The sequence below is a fragment of the Cydia pomonella genome, chromosome 1 (assembly GCF_033807575.1).
Source record: "Cydia pomonella isolate Wapato2018A chromosome 1, ilCydPomo1, whole genome shotgun sequence".
In the NCBI taxonomy this organism is placed as follows: domain Eukaryota; kingdom Metazoa; phylum Arthropoda; class Insecta; order Lepidoptera; family Tortricidae; genus Cydia; species Cydia pomonella.
This window is the reverse complement of record NC_084703.1, coordinates 49243673-49264792: the sequence shown is the minus strand read 5'-3', so window position 1 is coordinate 49264792 and position 21120 is coordinate 49243673. Positions and strand designations below refer to the sequence as shown.

At 39.2% G+C, this 21120-nt stretch overlaps 2 protein-coding genes across 2 annotated transcripts in view; one reads left to right on the top strand and one right to left on the bottom strand.

Annotated features, from left to right (window-relative positions):
- The window catches only part of LOC133528841 (uncharacterized), a 107895-nt gene that overhangs the window by 46132 nt on the left and 40643 nt on the right, over positions 1 to 21120 (top strand). The window lies entirely within an intron of this gene.
- On the bottom strand, positions 1727 to 20727 carry LOC133529775 (uncharacterized). The gene is made up of 6 exons (XM_061867587.1): positions 20361 to 20727; positions 13654 to 13808; positions 11715 to 11805; positions 11390 to 11536; positions 3627 to 3746; positions 1727 to 1978 (listed from the first exon to the last, which is right to left on the bottom strand). The coding sequence occupies exons 1-6, from the start codon at positions 20421 to 20423 to the stop codon at positions 1754 to 1756; spliced, it is 801 nt and encodes a 266-aa protein (XP_061723571.1). The 5' UTR covers positions 20424 to 20727; the 3' UTR covers positions 1727 to 1753.

Below are 21120 nucleotides of genomic sequence, written 5' to 3'. Positions count from 1 at the left end.
TGGCATAATGTTCTAAGCTTCTCCGAGTTAACTTTTTTAATTTTTGGCAGTAAGCTCTCAACTCACTGCCAAAGTGCATCGAAGAAAAAATCGAGACGAAGGAAATCGATGAGGCTTTAATCGGCTTTGTAATATTCAAAGAGCATTCGGAAACTGTGCTACAGCCGGTATCAAATATATCGAAGCGGCCAAGGTGCTCACAAATATCTGAACAAGCCTCTATTGTCAAGGCTAGGGAATGCAAATCGGTTATAACCGTAACCTAAATAATTCGTTGTAACCGATTATTTTGACAACATTTCGTAACCGATTTTTTTTTATACTACGTCGGTGGCAAACAAGCATACGGCCTGCCTGATGGTAAGCAGTCTCCGTAGCCTATGTACACCTGCAACTCCAGAGGAGTTACATGCGCGTTGCCGACCCTAACCCCACCCCCCTCGTTGAGCTCTGGCAACCTTACTCACCGGCAGGAACACAACACTATGAGTAGGGTCAAGTGTTATTTGGCTGCGGTATTCTGTAAGGTGGAGGTACTTCCCCAGTTGGGCTCTGCTCTAGATCTGGAATGACATCTGCTGTGCTGTGCCCTACCACACAAGGCGAGATGACATTCACATTGCCCATACCTCTCTTTTGGACGTAGTTTAAGGACATACCCCATCCAAAACTCGAAAAATTGAAACAAAATCCTGGTTTTTTCGGATGTTACTATAATTATTGGCATTCGTGTACTTTAATTACGAAAATATACTAAATTTACTACCCTTATTTATGAAATATTTTGATAGAATACGAGTATTGTATCACGTCCAAGGTAATTTTTTTAAGTTTTACAACATTTTGTGTTTTATTAAAAAACGAAGACTTACATTCCCTGCTACTGTATTTTGTTTACGTAATTTTTTATTTACTTGATTGTAAATTTATTACTTTTTGTCGAAAATAACCATAACCGATTGTAACCGATTATGGCTTTGATAATAGAATAGTCTCAATGAGTATAACTTGTCTGTTGAAATAAAAGTAGAGTCAACGATTAAAGATCGTATTAAAAAATGAAACGAATTAAAGAATGAAATGGACCCGGGTACGTCCTTAAACTACGTCCAAAAGAGAGGTATGGGCATTGTGAATTTCATCTCGCTTTGTGTGGTAGGGCACTGCCAGTGGATGTCATTCCAGATCTAGAGCAGAGCCCAACTGGGGAAGTACCTCCACCTTACAGAAAACCGCAGCCAAATAACACTAGACCCTACTCATAGTGTTGTGTTCCTGCCGGTGAGTTAGGTTGTCAGAGCTCAACGGGGGGGGGTTCGGCAACGCGCATGTAACTCCTCTGGAGTTGCAGGCGTACATAGGCTACGGAGACTGCTTACCATCAGGCGGGCCGTATGCTTGTTTGCCACCGACGTAGGATATATATAAAAAAAAATTTATAAAAAACTTATTATGGTTCAGTCGTCATCAAATATATCGGAACAGCTAAGATTTTCACAAATATCTGAACAAAGCCCCAATCAGCCCTCCTGAGTCTTTCTCCTTCCCGGTCTTTAGGGACCCGATGATCTTAGGGCGTGACCTGGTATCCACTCGAGTCATTATTAACATTATGTTGTTTTTAAATGGCAACGTGCATGTGACACCCTTGTGGTGGTAGACGCCCGTAGGCTACATTACAGTTGCCGCTTACACATAGCCAATAAATGTCAAATGACACACAAGGTACCAGGCGATAATAAAATACATAGAGTTATTTATTATGGACAATGCCAAGCCACGTAGACGGGCATGTATCTTTGAACATAGGACTCGAATGTGCCAGGTGGACATCCAGCATTTCGACCACCGGTAACAGAAGAGCGGCCAGGTCCTTTAGGGTCCCGATGACCTTAGGGCCGACCATGCGGGGCTCGGCGCTGAGGGTCTCGAGAATGTTGTTTTGGATGGCGTAGTTGACTGTGCGTCGGAGGTGGTACTGAAAAAAAATTTAAATTAATAAGAAAATGATTATGTCTAAGATGTGTTTAAAAAGTGGAGCCTCCCAGATTTTTGACGCATGTTAGGAAGGGGGGGGGGGGGGGGAATCAGCCTCGACGATGTCTGAGGTTGACAACTGTTTATGTTTAGGTACTAAGTCAAGTTTGGTATCATGTTCAACAAAATCAAAGATGTAGGCCAAATTTCATTTAAATCGGTTCAGTGGTTATTGATTCCCCATGGTTTTACTTTCGAACAGTGTCAATGTGATACCTTAAATGAATCGGCATCAGAACCCCTAGTGTACATTTATTGGATAGCGTGACGTGACGTATGCGTTTGCGTTAAGTTTCATCTTGTATGGGATTTAGAAACAGCGCGCCAAGCTTGGAAACTCAAAATCCCATACAAAACGATACTGAACGCAAACGCGTACGTCACGTCTCACTATCGAATAAATTTACTCTATAGAGTTTCAGTTCGCATTTACGCGAAAACGATACCAATCTTGGCCTAGTAGCTTAACTGTACCCCTAGTGTAAATAGTTTCGACAGCGAAACGTGACGTACGCGTTTGCGTTAAGTGTCATTTTGTATGAGATTTTTGACTTTCCAAAACGTCCCGCTTGGCGCGCTGTTCAAAAACCCATACAAAATGAGACTTAACGCAAACGCGTACGTCACGTTTCGCTATCGACTAAATTTACACTAGGGGTACTGATGTAGGTATCAAGATAAGAATTGTAAGTTTGTTGTTCGCTCCTAATTAATAATCAAAAATTCGCAAAAAGTCATACAAAGATGCATAGCCATGGTTAATATATACTACATCGAAATGTGACAAAATATTTTCCATACTGTTATATGTTCTATATTCGCTGCGAAACGGTCATCTTGGCGATCTACCATCTTCGAATCCACCAAGTCGTTTGAGGAAAAGCGCCTCGCTACATTAGACGTAAAACGCCATCTACGCAAGGATAGACCTAAGCCCTCCTATGTGTATACATACAACGCGGCCGGTCAACTATACTGTTGTGAATGTGAAAGGGTGTTTAAGAGCAAGTTTGGCCAGGCCAGCCACATAAGAGCTCATAAGAGGAAAAACCCTTGATTGCTGAGGTCGCCGTCATCGAAATCGATGTGGAGGACTATATATATATATATATATATATATATATATATATATATATATATATATATATATATATATATTCTACCTAATACATTCTAGGGTTATAGGTTTTGTTTAAAAATAACATAGTTTTTAAAACGGCTTAATTCGACCAGGTGTTAATCACATTTTATACGTTTGTTTTATTAAAAACTATGTATTTTTAAAACGAAGGCTATAATAACCTAGAATATATTACGCTGAAGCGATCGACATCAAAATTAAAGTAATTTGTTAATATTTAGTTAAGTGAAACCGTTTTTTCTCGAGATGGGAATTTCATCAAAAATGCACAGTCGAGGAAATTGATTCTTTAGCAGTTAACGTGTCACATTACAATGGACAGCTCTTACCGTAAGTATGTACAGCCAAATTTACTTGAACCGCAAGTTGCTAAAGAATCAATTTCCGCGACCGTACATACGTTCGGTTAGGATCGGAAAGCTATTCTTCCCTCTTAATACATAGGTACCTGTATAACAAGAAGTGCTCCAAGATGCACAGGTCTGACTTCGATGTCCTGCAGCTTGCGCACTAGAACCCTGGGCGTTAGGAGATCTATTCTTCCCAGATGGCTTAGAATTCTGGGCGCCTGTGAACAATATTAGATACATGAGAGCCTAACGTTAACAACGAAAATCGAAAAAGTTAACTGCCTCTCTGTCGCTCGAATATGCAAGCGATAGATAGTAGCCAACGAGTCAATTGTTAGCGAATGAAACGCTACTGCCACTGTCGCACTAATATGGAATAGAGAGACATGACGCTACGCACTGGAACGTTAAGGGGAAACATTAAGTGATCATTTCTCCATAGAAGCGGTCTAGACATTTTCCTGTCTGGATTTTGGTCTGGTGTTGATGAGTTCAATATTACCCGGTACCTGTGTCTGCGTTTTGCTTTTTTGTATTCTTATTTTTATAAAAACTAAATTATGTACTTCAAAAAGCGCTAAAAACGGCGATTTAAATGCGCCTAGCACACAAAATCAGCAACCATAAACCCGAAAATCAAAACGTTTAGACACAGATAATTTATTCCTCATTCCGTTTCCAAAATTTCTTTACGATTGGTTAAGTTTCGGAGGAGAAAAATATCAAGAACGTAACCTCGATTTCTAAGATTTTTACTCAGGATTTTTCGCGTAAGCTGCAGTTGTTATCTCACTAATTTAAGGAGCCGCCGAGACGGACTTATTTACCTAATACTTCTCCAAAGCTATAAGCTTGCAATCCGTGGGTAGGTTTTACACAGACGGCATACAATGCACTGAGAGTCCAACACCACAATATTTTGAGGATGCTGTTGCGGCTGTCGAAGCACCGTAGTGCGTCCAGCATGTTTGCAGAAGTGCGAACGGACGACCTTTTCGCAATCCGACGCAAGCGTGTGGGATCACTACTCAGGTGAGTGTGTGGCAACAGCAACGGTCTCAGAGTATTGTCAGAGAGTCTTGACTGCCCTGTGATTAAATATTGGGTCGAAGTGGCCATCGGAAAGGCCAAATAAGATGAGACTTCTAATATATATATTTTTTGTATATTTTCTGCTCCTACTAACTTAGTTACTAATATCCTATGGATTTGATCTGCAATAAATGTTTTATTTTATTTTATTTTATATTATAGGGTTGTATTTATTTCTGTTTCATGATATACAATCTCTATTTCCTTCGAGACAGCCTAGCCTCAGATTTCAGTCGTAAAACCGGCGTTATTATTACACAAGTTTACTCATGAGATTCGGTTCGCCATAAAATTCTACCATAAACTCTTATACCTACCTACGTACACACGTAATCCGATAACACCTATGTTATGTCGGTCTAATAGTAAAAACAGACTTTAAAGCTACGATATAAGTCAGGTTTTGGTAAAACAGGAACTTTAGGTATAGGAGGTTGTTAGAATTTCAAGTTTTGTGATATGGGACATGTAGTTCTTTAGATAACATTTTAGTATTTTGAGGGAATTAGAGTGAAAATAGAGATAATGGTAATAAACATCTTTTTGGCGTGAAACCTGTTTAATATCGGTCAATAATGGGTCACTTGTATAAAGCAGAGACGCTTTCAATATACCTGTTTCCTATAACACAAGCAAATAATTAAACCGTATATATTATTAGCCATATACGAGTATGTTATTATTATTGATACTCATAAAACGATATAACTTTTGATTAACAACTTTTAAAAATTATAAAATCTTTAGTTTTTACCTTTTTCATACAAATTTAATATTATTTTCAATGTACGCTGACATCAGTGTGTTGACGCTTTAAACGTAAGTAACAAAATTCGCAATACATTGCGTCTGAATTAAGAGGCTGTCAACACCCAATGTCCTTGAAATTGATGTTACTTAAACAGTTTTTTAAGAAAGACTATTTGTTTTAGTCTAGTAAGAAAAATATATGTTCATATTAATTATATATTTCAAAGACCGTGGTCGTACTCGATACACGATTGAACGAAATCGGCTCGATAGAAAATAATTGCAAAGATTGGTCTTAAAATCACAATTAAACGGTTTTATGTCTTTATTGTTTTGACTTATGGGTCTGCAATTAAAATCACAATTTCAAAACATTTATATCGAAACCTTGGTCGAGTTAAATATTACACTAATAATCCACTTTTTTTATTTAAATATTTTTCTTATTATTCCCTTGCCCAGGCCCAGTAACATGCGACAGTGCTATCTCATTTACTCCGATACAAATAGACAGTGTGCGCGCTTTAGGTATTGACAGCCTCTTAACTTCAATGTGTAATACAAATTAAACATAAGTTATTTTTAAAAGTTGCTGAACAAATATTGGTGAGTTAGAGGAGTACAGCCTACAGTTTAATTTATTGCTCCTGTTACAGGAAACACTCGGTAGATTTTGGTACATTGACCTGCCTGCTGCTATCATGATGCCGGTGCCAACGTCACTGTGCGAGCTTGACAGCAAACAGCAATATAATTATGCACGTGCAATAGAGATAGCAACAGGAGGGTCAATGAACGAAAATCTGTCTGGAAAGCGTCTCTTCTTTAACCAAAAACGATAGATGATTTGTTTTAACGCGTCCAAACTGTTGAGGGCATTAAGTACAGTCGACAATAATTAAGAGTCCTTATTCCTACAGACGAGCGTATTTTGTAAAATTCTTCCTTTTTCATTAAAGATTACGACGTAACTATTAGTATTTATTCAAAAATTGGTAACGTACTTAAATAATCGTTTCCTAAACTAGCGGCTCCATCAGTTCAAATTTTCATTTTCTCTTTTAAACCTCTTTTTTAATGAGTTTTTTTGGGAGTCTTTTCCAAATTTTGCAGTGAGATGTGGCGTTTCGGTTCTCAATTTTGCTGTAATCAAGAATCATTTGGTACATGAATGACTACAATTTGATTCAACATATCTCGTACGAGGGGCTGGAATGATGAACAATCGAAGATTCATTTGAAAAAACTGATAAAATACCTTCCGAGTTTTCTTCATTTTTTTGGCGAAAACAGGGTTTTATTATATTTTCTTTCCGCAAATTGTACGCATATTTTGCTTTAAAAATAATATTATAGCAAACTGTAACTTTATGTTAACCTATAAAAAAAAAATCGTAACTATGGGACCTACATTGCCGTAAATTTATATTTTTTTTAAACACGTATAAATCACGCAGCAGCGACGCCCCGCTCTCAGTCCGCGCGGAGCGCGCTTAGAGGACGGACCTGTGCTCGATTGTCAGGCATTCGTTGCGATCGTAATCAGCTACGGAGTTCCGAGAAGTGCTATATACTGCGATTAGAAAATCTTAATAAAAGTTCATTTTTTACAGTATGCCTAACAGACTCGCTTATTGATGGATTTTCAGTGTTACTTTTTTTTTAATACTAAGTCGGTGGCAAACAAGCATACGGCCCGCATATGTACGCCTGCAACTCCAGAGGAGTTACATGCGCGTTGCCGACCCTAACCCCCTCCCGCCCCTCGTTGAGCTCTGGCAACCTTACTCACCGGCAGGAACACAACACTATGAGTAAGGTCTAGTGTTATTTGGCTGCGATTTTCTGAAAAACTCATTTTCACTTGAAATTACGTTAGGGTTTGCATTATTATTTTTGACCCGGATGAAGTCCAAGTTCTCATGATGGAGTCAGGAGTTGGTCACCAGAACTCCTAATCTACTAATTATAATCCCATCGTGTTTGGGCTCAAAAGATATGCCCTGACGAACACCATCGATCTAGATGAGGTCCAGGGTCTCATGATGGAGTCAGGAGTTGGTCACTAGAACTCCTAATCTACTCATTATAATTCCATCGTGTTTGGGCTCAACAGAGTTGCCCTGACGAGCACCTTCAATCTAGATGAGGTCGAGGGTCTCATGATGGAGTCAGGAGCTGGTCACCAGAACTCCTAATCTACTCATCATAACTCCATCGTGTTTGGGTTCAATAGAGTTGCCCTGACGAGCACCATCAATCTAGATGAGGTCCAGGGTCTCATGATGGAGTCAGGAGCTGGTCACCAGAACTCCTAATCTACTCATCATAACTCCATCGTGTTTGGGCTCAATAGATTTGCCCTGATGAACACCATCGATCTAGATGAGGCCCAGGGTCTCATGATGGAGTCAGGAGTTGGTCACCAGAACTCCTAAACTACTCATCATAACCTCATCGTGTTCGGGCTCAATAGATTTGCCCTGACGAGCATCATCAATCTAGATAAAGTCCAGGGTCTCATGATGGAGTCAGGAGTTGGTCACTAGAACTCCTAATCTACTCATTATAATTCCAACGTGTTTGGGCTCAAAAGATTTGCCCTGATGAGCACCATCGATCTAGATGAGGTCCAGGATCTCATGATGGAGTCAGGAGTTGGTCACCAGAACTCCTACTCTACTCATCATAACTTCATCGTGTTTGGGCTCAATAGAGTTGCCCTGACGAGCACCTTCAATCTAGATGAGGTCCAGGGTCTCATGATGGAGTCAGGAGCTGGTCACCAGAACTCCTAATCTACTCATCATAACTCCATCGTGTTTGGGTTCAATAGAGTTGCCCTGACGAGCACCATCAATCTAGATGAGGTCCAGGGTCTCATGATGGATTCAGGAGCTGGTCACCAGAACTCCTAATCTACTCATCATAACTCCATCGTGTTTGGGCTCAATAGATTTGCCCTGATGAACACCATCGATCTAGATGAGGCCCAGGGTCTCATGATGGAGTCAGGAGTTAGTCACCAGAACTCCTAAACTACTCATCATAACCTCATCATGTTTGGGCTCAATAGATTTGCCCTGACGAGCATCATCAATCTAGATAAAGTCCAGGGTCTCATGATGTAGTCAGGAGTTGGTCACTAGAACTCCTAATCTACTCATTATAATTCCAACGTGTTTGAGCTCAAAAGATTTGCCCTGACGAGCACCATCGATCTAGATGAGGTCCAGGGTCTCATGATGGAGTCAGGAGTTGGTCACCAGAACTCCTAATCTACTCATCATAACTCCATCGTGTTTGGGCTCAATAGAGTTGCCCTGACGAGCATCATACGAGTATTCGTCAGGGCAAATCTTTTGAGCCCAAACACGATGGAATTATAATGAGTAGATTAGGAGTTCTGGTGACCAACTCCTGACTCCATCATGAGACCCTGGACTTCATCTAGATCGATGGTACTCGTCAGGGGAAATCTTTTGAGCCCAAACACGATGGAATTATAATGAGTAGATTAGGAGTTCTAGTGACCAACTCCTGACTCTATCATGAGACCCTGAACATCATCTAGATTGATGGTGCTCGTGAGGGCAAATCTATTGAGCCCAAACACGATAGAGTTATGATGAGTAGATTAGGAATTATGGTGACCAACTCCTGACTCCATCATGAGACCCTGGACTTCATCTAGATCGATGATACTCGTCAGGGCAAATCTTTTGAGCCCAAACACGATGGAATTATAATGAGTAGATTAGGAGTTCTGGTGACCAACTCCTGACTCCATCATGAGACCCTGGACTTCATCTAGATCGATGGTACTCGTCAGGGCAAATCTTTTGAGCCCAAACACGATGGAATTATAATGAGTAGATTAGGAGTTCTAGTGACCAACTCCTGACTCCATCATGAGACCCTGAACATCATCTAGATTGATGGTGCTCGTGAGGGCAAATCTATTGAGCCCAAACACGATGGAGTTATGATGAGTAGATTAGGAATTATGGTGACCAACTCCTGACTCCATCATGAGACCCTGGACTTCATCTAGATCGATGGTACTCGTCAGGGCAAATCTTTTGAGCCCAAACACGATGGAATTATAATGAGTAGATTAGGAGTTCTGGTGACCAACTCGTGACTCCATCATGAGACCCTGGACTTCATTTAGATCGATGGTACTCGTCAGGGCAAATCTATTGAGCTGAAATACGATGGAATTATAATGAGTAGATTAGGAGTTCTAGTGACCTACTCCTGACTCCATCATGAGACCCTGGACTTCATCTAGATTGATGGTGCTCATCAGGGTAAATCTATTGAGCCCAAACTCGATGGAGTTATGATGAGTAAATTAGGAGTTCTGGGGAGTTCTGGTGACCAACTCCTGACTCCGTCATGAGACCCTGGACCTCATCTAGATCGATGGTGTTCGTCAGGGCAAATCTTTTGAGCCCAAGCACGATGGAATTATAATGAGTAGATTAGGAGTTCTGGTGACCAACTCCTGACTCCATCATAAGAACCTGGATGGACTTCATTCGGGTCAAAAATAATAATACAAACCCTAACGTGATTTCAAATAACACTGAAACTCTATAGCACTAATGTGTGCAAACGATTGGCATCTTGACTAGGCAGCATGGGTGCGTAGCCACCATGCCAATCGATACGACAACGAAACACTATCTGTCTCTCTCTCGTACTAATATGCACAAACGATTGGCATCTTGGCTGGGCAGCATGGGTGCGTAGCCAACATGCCAAACGTTTACGATACGACAAGGAAACACTATCTGTCTCTCTATCGCACTAATATGCGCAATCGATTGGCTTCTTGGCTAGGTATCATGGGTGCGTAGCCAACATGCCAATCGTTTACGATACGACAACGAAACACTACTCTCTCTCTATCGCACTAATATACGCAAACGATTGGTATTTTGGCTAGGCACTAAGCAAGTGTGTGGCCAACATGCCAATCGTTTACGATACGACAACGAAACACTATCTGTCTCTCTATCGCACTAATATACTTTATTTATACCTGCAGTCATTTACTAACTTCTTCATTTTCCATTGGTGTGAAAGAGACAGAATAAAGAGCAAGGGTTATAGTACACTCTGTAGTCTGTACACTTAGTAGTAGGGTACATAAAAAAAAACTACTGTGCATATACAATAAAATAAAGAGTGCCCATATGATATCATATGACACTAAAATGAATGTTGCTTGAAATTATATTGAAAACTATCAAGATTATTCTAGTCTGCATTGAAACGCGCGTCGCGTTGCCGGCGCTCGCGTACCGAGCGCCAACGCCATCTATCGAGCGTTATTTCGTGAAATCGGAGAACGCTCCAAGGATTAAGGGCTCTTAAGCGTGTTTTTAAACAGCTAGGGAACAAATATTTTTTTTCATTTAAAAATGTTTGATGTTAAATGTAATTTAGTAATGTTTTCTTAAGTAGTCATACTAGAAATTGTATTGAAATATACCAGAATCATATATTTCATATAGTCACCAATCCCACTGGTGGCCATAGCCGGATTTACTAGCTTAGCTTACGCGGCTAACGTCCCGACCACTACATCACCCTACCCGGTTACGGTATGTCAAAAAAATTTTTTTTTGCCAAAAATGTACTATGTGAGTAGTGATATTTTTTCACAACAATTAAGGACTTCTTGTATAATCTTCTAGAAAAAATAAAGATTCACAGTAAGTAATATATCTACATGTAGTAGCGGTGTGCGGTTTCTATGCGGCAAGTGCTGGTTCTTGTAATGACTCACAGTTAGCATGATGTCGTAGAGCCTCGCGCACACATGGAACACTTGTCGATTGACTACATGTAGTAGCGATGTGTCTATGCGGCAAGTGCTGGTTCTTGTAATGACTCACAGTTAGCATGATGTCGTAGAGCCGCGCGCACACGTGGAACACTTGTCGGTCGGCTACACGTAGTAGCGATGTGTGTATGCGGCAAGTGGTTGGTTCTTGTAATGACTCACAGTTAGCATGATGTCGTAGAGCCGCGCGCACACGTGGAACACTTGTCGGTCGGCGATCTCATCGTGAAGGTCACGCGACTCCACGGACATGTAGTAGTGGTGTGCTGTGTCTATGCGGTAAGTGGCCGATTGGTTCTTGGGTAGATCCTGGGAACAGAAGTCATTTGGGAATCAAATTTTTGTCGTTATTTCACGTACTGTCTTATTCTTCTTTTTTCTTTTCAGGGTAGATACCATTGGATTCTATCGAATTTTCCTATGGAAGTCGATTTTGAGGTCTCGCGGGGGTTGAAAAAATGTATATTTTTAAGAAAAAGTAACTCACTCGGGCTATGTCAATGAGTTTCATGATGAGTGCCGAGTAGATCTTCCGGCTGACAGCTTCTGCTCGCCGATTCCTGTAGTTGTCCACTTCCCTGCATCAAACAAACTTTATAAATCACTCATCAGAAATTAAGCTATATCTACTATGGAAAGTGGCTTTATTCAAAAATGTCTCATCTCTACGAGATTTTGTTGTCTGACAATACCTCGCCGTCTTTGCAATTCATACAATGAACTGTTCATGGCCGCAGACATTTTCAATACATGCAGAGTAAGTTTCTAAAAACAAATCCTTAAAATTCTAGCTGAAACTACTTAATATCTTTGTGTAATTTGTTTCACTGCCATCTAGTCGCTAGAGTGAGTTACGTTTACCTTAGTTTACTGTATCATTACCTAATCTATGTTTTTCATCACACTTGCTCGAAAAAGATCTTATTCAAGCATATGTACTGAAAGACAAAGACCTATATTGTTCCCGCGGGAGTTATGGATTCTGAAAAAGGGAGTTATAACTAATCTAACCTATACTGTCATAACAATACGACCCAAGGCATGCGTCCTCGTGAAAGACATGATCTATAGAACCTTTACGACTTAAGGGAGCTTTATTTAGCAGTTAATTTATTTGTTATTTAGCTATCCAAAACTTTACTTGGACATTGTGAAACATGCCCTAAGGAGCCGTTGATGATCGCTATGTCTCTGGCATTTTCACATTAGTATTTGTGAGGAAGATACTCAACATAACTAAGGTATACTACGTATTTAATCTTCAATTGTCTCTGAAACAGTTTAAAATGTCATCAAGGTGTGCGTGTAATATTCGAGGACTTGCCTCGATTTCTGGCGGGGCTCCAAATCAATCGGCCAGTCTTCGACAAATCGGAGATTATACAAAAAAACTGTCGACGATCACCTAATTTGAAATGGAATTGGTTTCTGAACGCTTTCATTTTGTATTTCTGTTAAACGCTTCACAAACCTTACTGAAGAGGAATTCCTAGTTGCGATTTTTTCCATACAAACGCTCTCGACTGTTTCCTCCCTGAATTTTTAACTTACAGCAATGATTTTTTTTCAAATAAGATCAATATCATCAATATCTGCTTCTCTTTTTTGGATAAATTTATTTTGAACTTACAGCGCCTCGAAAATCGCAAAAACTGCAATAAAGGCGCAGTATACAAATATGACAACAAATATATCAAAACATAGCGGCATATAGATCATTTCTTCCTCTTGCAGTTTCCAAAATTTCATAATGATTGGTTGCATTTTGGAGGAGGAAACAGTCGAGTAAGAACCTCGATTTTTGAGTTTTTTGCGTGAGAATTTTAGACCTTGGGAATTGCAGTTGTCCTTATCGCACGCGCGCACTCCCGCCCACGGCGGCGCGACAGAAACAAAGCTTCAAAAATTCGAGATTTGAAAAGTTGGTCAGCTAGGAATTTCTTTGAATTCAGTCGTCCTACCTGGTTTTAAAACTAGATTTAAATAAATTGTTCCTAAGTGCAATCAAAGACATACTAAACGCGGTTACACCTTTACGATTTAGGATGCAGTAAGTACCCCTAGTGTACATTTATTTGATAGCGAAACGTGACGTATGCGTTTGCGTTTAGTCTCATTTAGTATCTATCTCTTTCTCGCTATAATCTCTCCGCTTCTGCTTCGGAATCAAGTCTCTCCCTCTCTCTCTCTCTCTCTCTCTCTCTCTCTTCCACTCTCTCATCTTTGCGCCTTAGCTTCTGTTCTGGAATCAAGTGACCGCAATCCGTCTTTCTCCGCCTGCGAACCAAACTGACGACCGGGGGCGTTAAACTTCTCATTCACGCTTAACTGGTCATGGCAAGAGTAAGAGAGATAGTGATATACTTCGGTCGACAGTTCGGTTTGCGTTAATTATTATTAAACCTTATAGTGACGACATAAGGCACCTTTTGACGATGTACTTGATGAGCAGCGACATGGTCCTGTTGAGCAGGACCTGGTTCTCCTTCTTCAGGTCGAGGGTCAGCTGGCCGTCGAACTTCCAGTCCTGAAGAGCCTCCACCACGACCTTGGCTACACCGCGGTTTTCGTTGAAGAATTGCTGGGAATAATGTTCACATTTAAATTATTATCATATTCCGGGTTTTGAGGGCGGGAATGTTTAACTAATGTTTAAATAGGTAAAAACTAAAAACAGAAAGTATTTTGACATGAAGCGTATTTGGAGCTGATTTATTTTTACAGTACATATGGTGCTACTTTACCGCACTAGTGCGATAATAGCACATTACGTAACTATGTCGAAAATTTAAAGTGCCATATGTGTACTGTAAAATGTTGTACGATACATGTGCGAATAGGCAATTCCCTACTCGTGTCGATATAAAACACCCCCTTCGGTCGTGTTTTAATCTATCCCCACTCGTTGCAAATTTCCTATATTTCGCACTAGTATCGTAATGTACCATTACAGTATATATGGTGCTACTTTACCGCACTAGTGCGGTAACTAGCACTATACGTGCGTACTCGAAAATTTAAAGGGCCATATGTACTGCAAAACGTTGTACGTTACACGTGCGAATAGGGAATTCGCAACTCGTTTGTACAACGTTTCAGAGCAATCTAGCTAGTTGTTTAAAAATGAGAGTATAGTTTACGTTTGTATGGAGAACGGTACCCCTAGTGTAAATATTTTCGACAGCGAAACGTGACGTACGCGTTTGCGTTAAGTGTCATTTTGTATGAGATTTTTGACTTTCCAAAACGTCCCGCTTGGCGCGCTGTTCAAAAACCCATACAAAATGAGACTTAACGCAAACGCGTACGTCACGTTTCGCTATCGACTAAATTTACACTAGGGGCACTGAGCTTGCTGCGGACTCTTTTAACTATATGACGATCTAAAAAAAAATCTCGAAGAAATTTTTTTGTTTCCTTAAAATAAAGTAATACAAAAACCCTCTGTATAATGCTCTTTCATACTTGCTGTAGCTTCGAAACACATTTTAAAATTCAAGTTACGCTTCAGCCAAAACTGCGGCGTGAATGCACCCATCAAAGATCACTTGTCTAATAGATAAAGCATAATACGACAACTCGCAGTCCTGCCATCACACCTCCCCGCTCACGCACTGATTCATTTTAGCGCAACCGCTTATTTCTATTGTAACTACTACAGCAACTTATACAGTACCCGACGATAAATTTAATGACAGAATTTGCACATCAGAATTTGGCTTCGTAGAGCGATGTCTCTATCTCTCTCGTTGTCTCTAATATTCTCTTTCTAAAGACCGATATGCAATGTTTACTAAGGCGTTTCCCTACATATGTACAAACCTAATATAGGCTACGTTACAAGCGTAGTGTAGCAACGTATTAGTTAACATGCGCTCTTATTTCTCGAATGTATTCATGCAGTAGCATATGAGTGGAAACTGACTTGACGCTCGAAGCGACCAGCGGATCTTACGGCACGGCGTCCATGTTAAACAAATATAAACGTATATGAGTGGCCTCACGCACTCTGCTCATATCCCTTGGACGCTCGACGCTGCGGTGCACGCTTCTTTGGACGCTTGCAACTAAAGCCAGGTCAGATCCTAGCGTAGAGTGAGTGGAGAGGTCGCTCTAGGCGCCAAGTAGTAGGAATGCGAATTTTAAAAACATCTAGAAAAATAAAGAAGCATTTTTATCCCGTAATTCTTTTGGATGTAATGTAACCCTTTACTCAACCAAGGACGCCAAAACTCAATCTCTCTCTACCCTGACCAAGGACTCGGACCGGCACTGACTAAATTATTATTATTACTTATTTATTGTCAATCACATGTCCGGCTCACAGCGGAGGCCAAATTTTTACAAATATCCAAGTAAATAGAAACAAAAAAATCATAATAATTCAACTAACCTAACCTAACCCAACCGCCTCAGTCTAAAAAGTAAAGCAAGTGATTGCCCAAAATTGGACAAGCTATGTGAAGCGGTGTCTACGAATATGAGTCTATGGTACCGAATAACAGCAATACAAATATAATATTTCATTGTGCATTCAATTCTGAAACAGGCTTTACTCCGCCATGACACATCGCTGTCATTGAAAAACTGATATATTTTAAAAAGCGCCATTGTTTTCGTTTTGTCAGCGGGCATTCTTATTCAAATGTAGTTTGTTTCGACTGAGTTCTGTTTGTTTTAATTCATTGTATTCGTTGTCAGAGAAAACTTTGTAGCCACAGTAAATTTATCTTTCTACACATGATTAAACTTTTAGAACGCCATTTGACTTTGATCCTTATTCTTTATATCAAAAAGTGGCGCCATCTAATAGATTTAAGAGGCTGTCAATACCTAAAGCGCGCACACTGTCTATTTGTATCGGAGTAAATGAGATAGCACTGTCGCATGTCACTGGGCCTGGGCAAGGGAATAATAAGAAAAATATTTAAATAAGAAAAAGTGGATTATTAGTGTAATATATTACTCAACAGCGGTTTAGATATAAATGTTTTGAAATTGTGATTATAATTGCAGACCCATAAGTCAAAACAATAAAGACATAAAACCGTTTAATTATGATTTTAAGACCAATCTTTGCAATTATTTTCTATTTAGCCGATTTCGTTCAATCATGTATCGAGTACAACCACGGTCTTTGAAATATAATTAATATGAACATATATATTTCTTACTTGACTAAAACAAATAGTCTTTCTTAAAAAACTGTTTAAGTAACATCAATTTCAAGGACATTGGGTGTTGATAGCCTCTTAAGGCCATAGGTATGGCGGCATCGTTTCGAGCGATGGCACCACTGCAATGCACTGTCTTAGCCCAGTAAGATGTCGCCACTTTTTGATATTTAACAAATTTATAAGTGTAAGCTGTGAAAGAATCATCGCGTGTCGAAAGATGGCAGTAAATTTAATGTGGCTACAATTTTTTTTTTTTTTAATTTATTGAGAAACAAACAGTCTTAAAATAAACATATGAGCAACTTAGCTAATAGCTATGGATTGATTTCGTTATAGACCTATAGTTTCCTAATTTTATTTGACAATCCACCTATATTTATGTATAAAATATGCAATCGTAAAAAATATATCTACTACAACCACGGCTGTCCTATATCACAACCCAGTAAGTGCTTCAAATCATATTTTACAGAATCAGAATCAGAATCAGATTTTTATTTGCTAAAACATGGTACAAAAGGTCATACATATAAAAAAGGAACTGCATGTTTCGTCACAAAGACATGCAAATATTCAAGAATGTCATGTGTATCGCATGCATAAATTACTTATACCTACTCTATTACAAATGTATGTCATTGAGATATTCTTGAATGGTACAATATGCCTTAGATGCTAAAAATGTATACAATGCAGTTTTAAACTCTTTAATGTTTTCTTGTTTTAGGATGCTTAGTGGTAATTTATTAAATATTCGTGGGGCCATACCGATTATGTTTTTAGACACAAAGGCGGTTCTAGATGACTTATAATTAATTTTTCCCTGATGACGCAGGCTATTGAATTTTGTATACAGTAGAGCGTAAAAATATAAAATTTGTCAGCCTCCATTTTTTTTCATACAAAAATTTGTACATGAATGGGTCGTATACTAACCATCGTATCAAATTAACATCGAAATTTTATTAGTACATTACGATACAAGTGCGACAAATATTCGCACATGTATCGTACAACGTTTTACAGTACATATGGCCCTTTAAATGTTTGACACAGTAACGTAATATGCTTATTTGCGCACTAGTGCGGTAAAGTAGCACCATATGTACTGTAATAGTACAATACGATACAAGTGCGAAAAATAGGAAATTCGAAACGAGTGGCGATAAATTAAAACACGACCGAAGGGAGTGTTTTAAATCGACACGAGTTGCGAATTACCTATTCGCACATGTATCGTACAACGTTTTACAGTACATATGGCCCTTTAAATGTTTGACACAGTAACGTAATATGCTAATTTTCGCACTAGTGCTATTTTTTTTTTTTTTTATACTACGTCGGTGGCAAACAAGCATACGGCCTGCCTGATGGTAAGCAGTATCCGTAGCCTATGTACGCCTGCAACTCCAGAGGAGTTACATGCGCGTTGCCGACCATAACCCCCTCCCACCCTCGTTGAGCTCTGGCAACCTTACTCACCGGCAGGAACACAACACTATGAGTAGGGTCTAGTGTTATTTGGCTGCGATTTTCTGTAAGGTGGAGGTACTTCCCCAGTTGGGCTCTGCTCTAGATCTGGAATGACATCCGCTGTGCTGTGCCCTACCACACAGAGCGGGATGACATTCACAATGCCCATACCTCTCTTGTGGACGTAGTTTAAGGACATACCCGGGTCCAAAAAGCTATAAAGTAGCACCATATGTACTTTTTTTTTTTTTTATATTTAATTCCTTAAATTAACACTTACAGTCAAGCTACACATATATTATATTTATGTACTGTAAAATATATTATATTTATACACGGTTTATGCCCCTTAGTAACTTAGAAAATGTTAGTACCGTTGTTAGTGTCTTAAGGTGCCCACTAATTACCAGTTCGCCGGACGATATCGGCCTGTCAGTTATTCGCAAAAGCTGACAATCGCGAATAACTGACAGGCCGATATCGTCCGGCGAACTGATAATCAGTGGGCTCCTTTACATATTCCCACTCCAATATCTAGTTAATGCTCTCTTAATAGGGTTGAACTGATATATCATTTATCAACTTAGTATCAGCATTGCTCATACACGTCAAGTCTGTGGGTTAGATATACTCAACGTGCTTACAATGCCCTGCGCATCCAATTGGGACCGTGCGAAGTGCATGGTGGGGGTAAGGAAAGCGATCCCAGCGCATAAGGTGGTAAATATTTGAACTAACTGCGGATAGCGTCTTTAACATTTCGTACAATTATATGGCTCGAAATGAAACTTTGATTTACGATTACTCCTGAAATATTCATTTAAATTGTATAGGTAGTGTAAGGGACTATTGTAAGCTGTATGAAATGCTTAATATAACTAACGTATTTATTTTGATAATTGTTAATAATGTATCCATGTAAATAACTTTGCAAATGCCATGTATTACGTGATCTTTTTCTAGAAGTTACGAATATGTATAGTAAGTTATCCTTAAAAGATAGACATTTAACATCGCGGACTTTTTTGTAGACATATGAATGAGAAACAACCCCACCATACATTGTGTTGTTATAGCTCAAACGGATTAGGCAGCATTTTCGATTGAAGCTCCTAGCCAGCGTGATTTTTTCCGACAACATCGTTATATTTCAAACAATTTACACAAAACCTTAACAAGTTATATACTTAAGCCTTCCTCAAGAATCACTCTATTGATAGATGAAAGTCGTATGAAAATCCGTTCAGTAGTTTTTAGTTTTGGAGTAGTTTTATAAGATGTAGTGAATTGACGCTTTCCCCTAGACTTGCGGACACTAGGTTGCGTGACAGTCGTGCACGCTCCCATTTAGGACGCTGTTGAGACTCCCGCGGTTCTGCAGCGCGTTTTCCATATTTGCAGAGGCGCGCGCAGATGGCTTCGATGCCGTCTGGCGCACGAAAACTGTCTCGCTGCTTCACAGGGTGCGCGGGAGTGGCAACAGCATTTTAAGCATGATAACCAATAAGTTTGATTACCAAAATGAGCCAGAGGACCAAATGACTTTTATTAATTTATTATTAGCGTTAGTAAACTAACATGTAGATTAAGATCAAAACTAACTATATGTGGACCATTATGTGGTCTGTAATAAATTGATTGATAAAGTGAAAAAAAAAATCCGATACATCGAAGACATGCCGCCAGCATCCTGGGTACAATGTTCATGGGCCTATTTTAGGTTTAAGCTAGTTATTAATAGTAAATACCTCTGCTTAGTTAGTTAGTTTAGTTAGTTAGTTAGTTTAGTTATATCTATTATGTAAAATTTCAATGATATTTTGGCTTATTCTCACTAGTTACCACCAATTTGTTACCAGTGGTAACAACAGAGATTTGCAAATTTTTTTCTGTTTTTACCACTAGTATTGTTACTGTCACTGGCTTTCTACAACTGAAAAAGAAATTCCCACTTTTCCCTCCAATGGTTGTACTCGATACACGATTGAAAGAAATCGGCTCGATAGAAAATAATTGCAAAGATTGGTCTTAAAATCACAATTAAACGGTTCTATGTCTTTATTGTTTTGACTTATGGGTCTGCAATTAAAATCACAATTTCAAAACATTTATATCTAAACCGTGGTTGAGTAAAATATTACACTAATAATCCACTTTTTTTTATTTAAATATTTTCTTATTATTCCCTTGCCCAGGCCCAGTAACATGCGACAGTGCTATCTCATTTACTCCGATAGAAATAGACAGTATGCGCGCTTTAGGTATTGACAGCCTCTTAAGAATAAAGAATATTTGAAACGTAAAAAAGTGGTCCTAATGCAAAAATATCAAACTTTGAACATTTTTGGCAATTATTGACAAAGTATTTTTTACATTTCAAATATTGTTAACGATGTGCTGATATTCCGTGAAACGGAAAACGATTATCAAGCTTGAAGCCGGGACTGATATCGGGAAGTGTAGATGTTATTGGCGCTTAATACCTCGTCAAAATACTGCGACGTTCCGCATCTCACCAGAAAAAACAACATCACTATCATACACATAATAAAAATAAAATAACGTTAGAAAAAGCGTGCGAATTTTAAAATCTCCCCGAAACCGTTTTTATGGGCACGTACGCTGTGTTAAATGTTTTTATTGGAGATGGAATTGTTAAAAAAATCCGTTCAGAATAATAAAAATGTTGGGTAACATTTCGGTTTTTATTAGCGTGTATTGGCTGGCGTAATGGCTACAGCAAAAGTTATGTCATAGAATACAAATGCAAAATTCTTATTTCTTAAATCTCGTAAGTCTCGTAAGTGAGAAGACGGACTGCCCCATTCTGAGACACTGGGTGCGAACGCGCGCGCAAGTCCCGGGTGTTCCAGAAGGTGGCAGATATTTAGACTAAAATTATCGTTATTTATTATTTATTTGGTCTGTACCCTACTAACATAGCTTAACGGCCCGATTCGAAAAATGATTAAGACACGTTTAAGATCTTGGAAAGATCGATAGCTAAACGACATGTCAAAATTGGCGTTTATTTCGATTCCGCTGTGATCCCAATAAGATCTATTTACGATATTTCTAACGTCAAAGTGACGTTATTATTAATGCCATTATAAGAGCGTTTCACATTATCCGACCCGATATCGCATAGGATCCCACATACGCATACTCAGACCGCGCGGAGAGCCGTCTTCAGTGGTCATGCACACTACAACGAGCATTTATGCCTACACATTATATTCCTCG

Excerpts from the sequence above, each read along its gene's own strand:
- LOC133529775 (XM_061867587.1), bottom strand. The coding sequence starts at position 20,423 with ATGTGTATGATAGTGATGTTGTTTTTTCTGGTGAGATGCGGAACGTCG. Across the intron at positions 11,537-11,714 it reads AACTCATTGACATAGCCCGA|GATCTACCCAAGAACCAATC; the intron begins GTGAGTTACTTT and ends TTCTGTTCCCAG. Across the intron at positions 3,747-11,389 it reads TCTACGACATCATGCTAACT|GCGCCCAGAATTCTAAGCCA; the intron begins GTGAGTCATTAC and ends TATTGTTCACAG.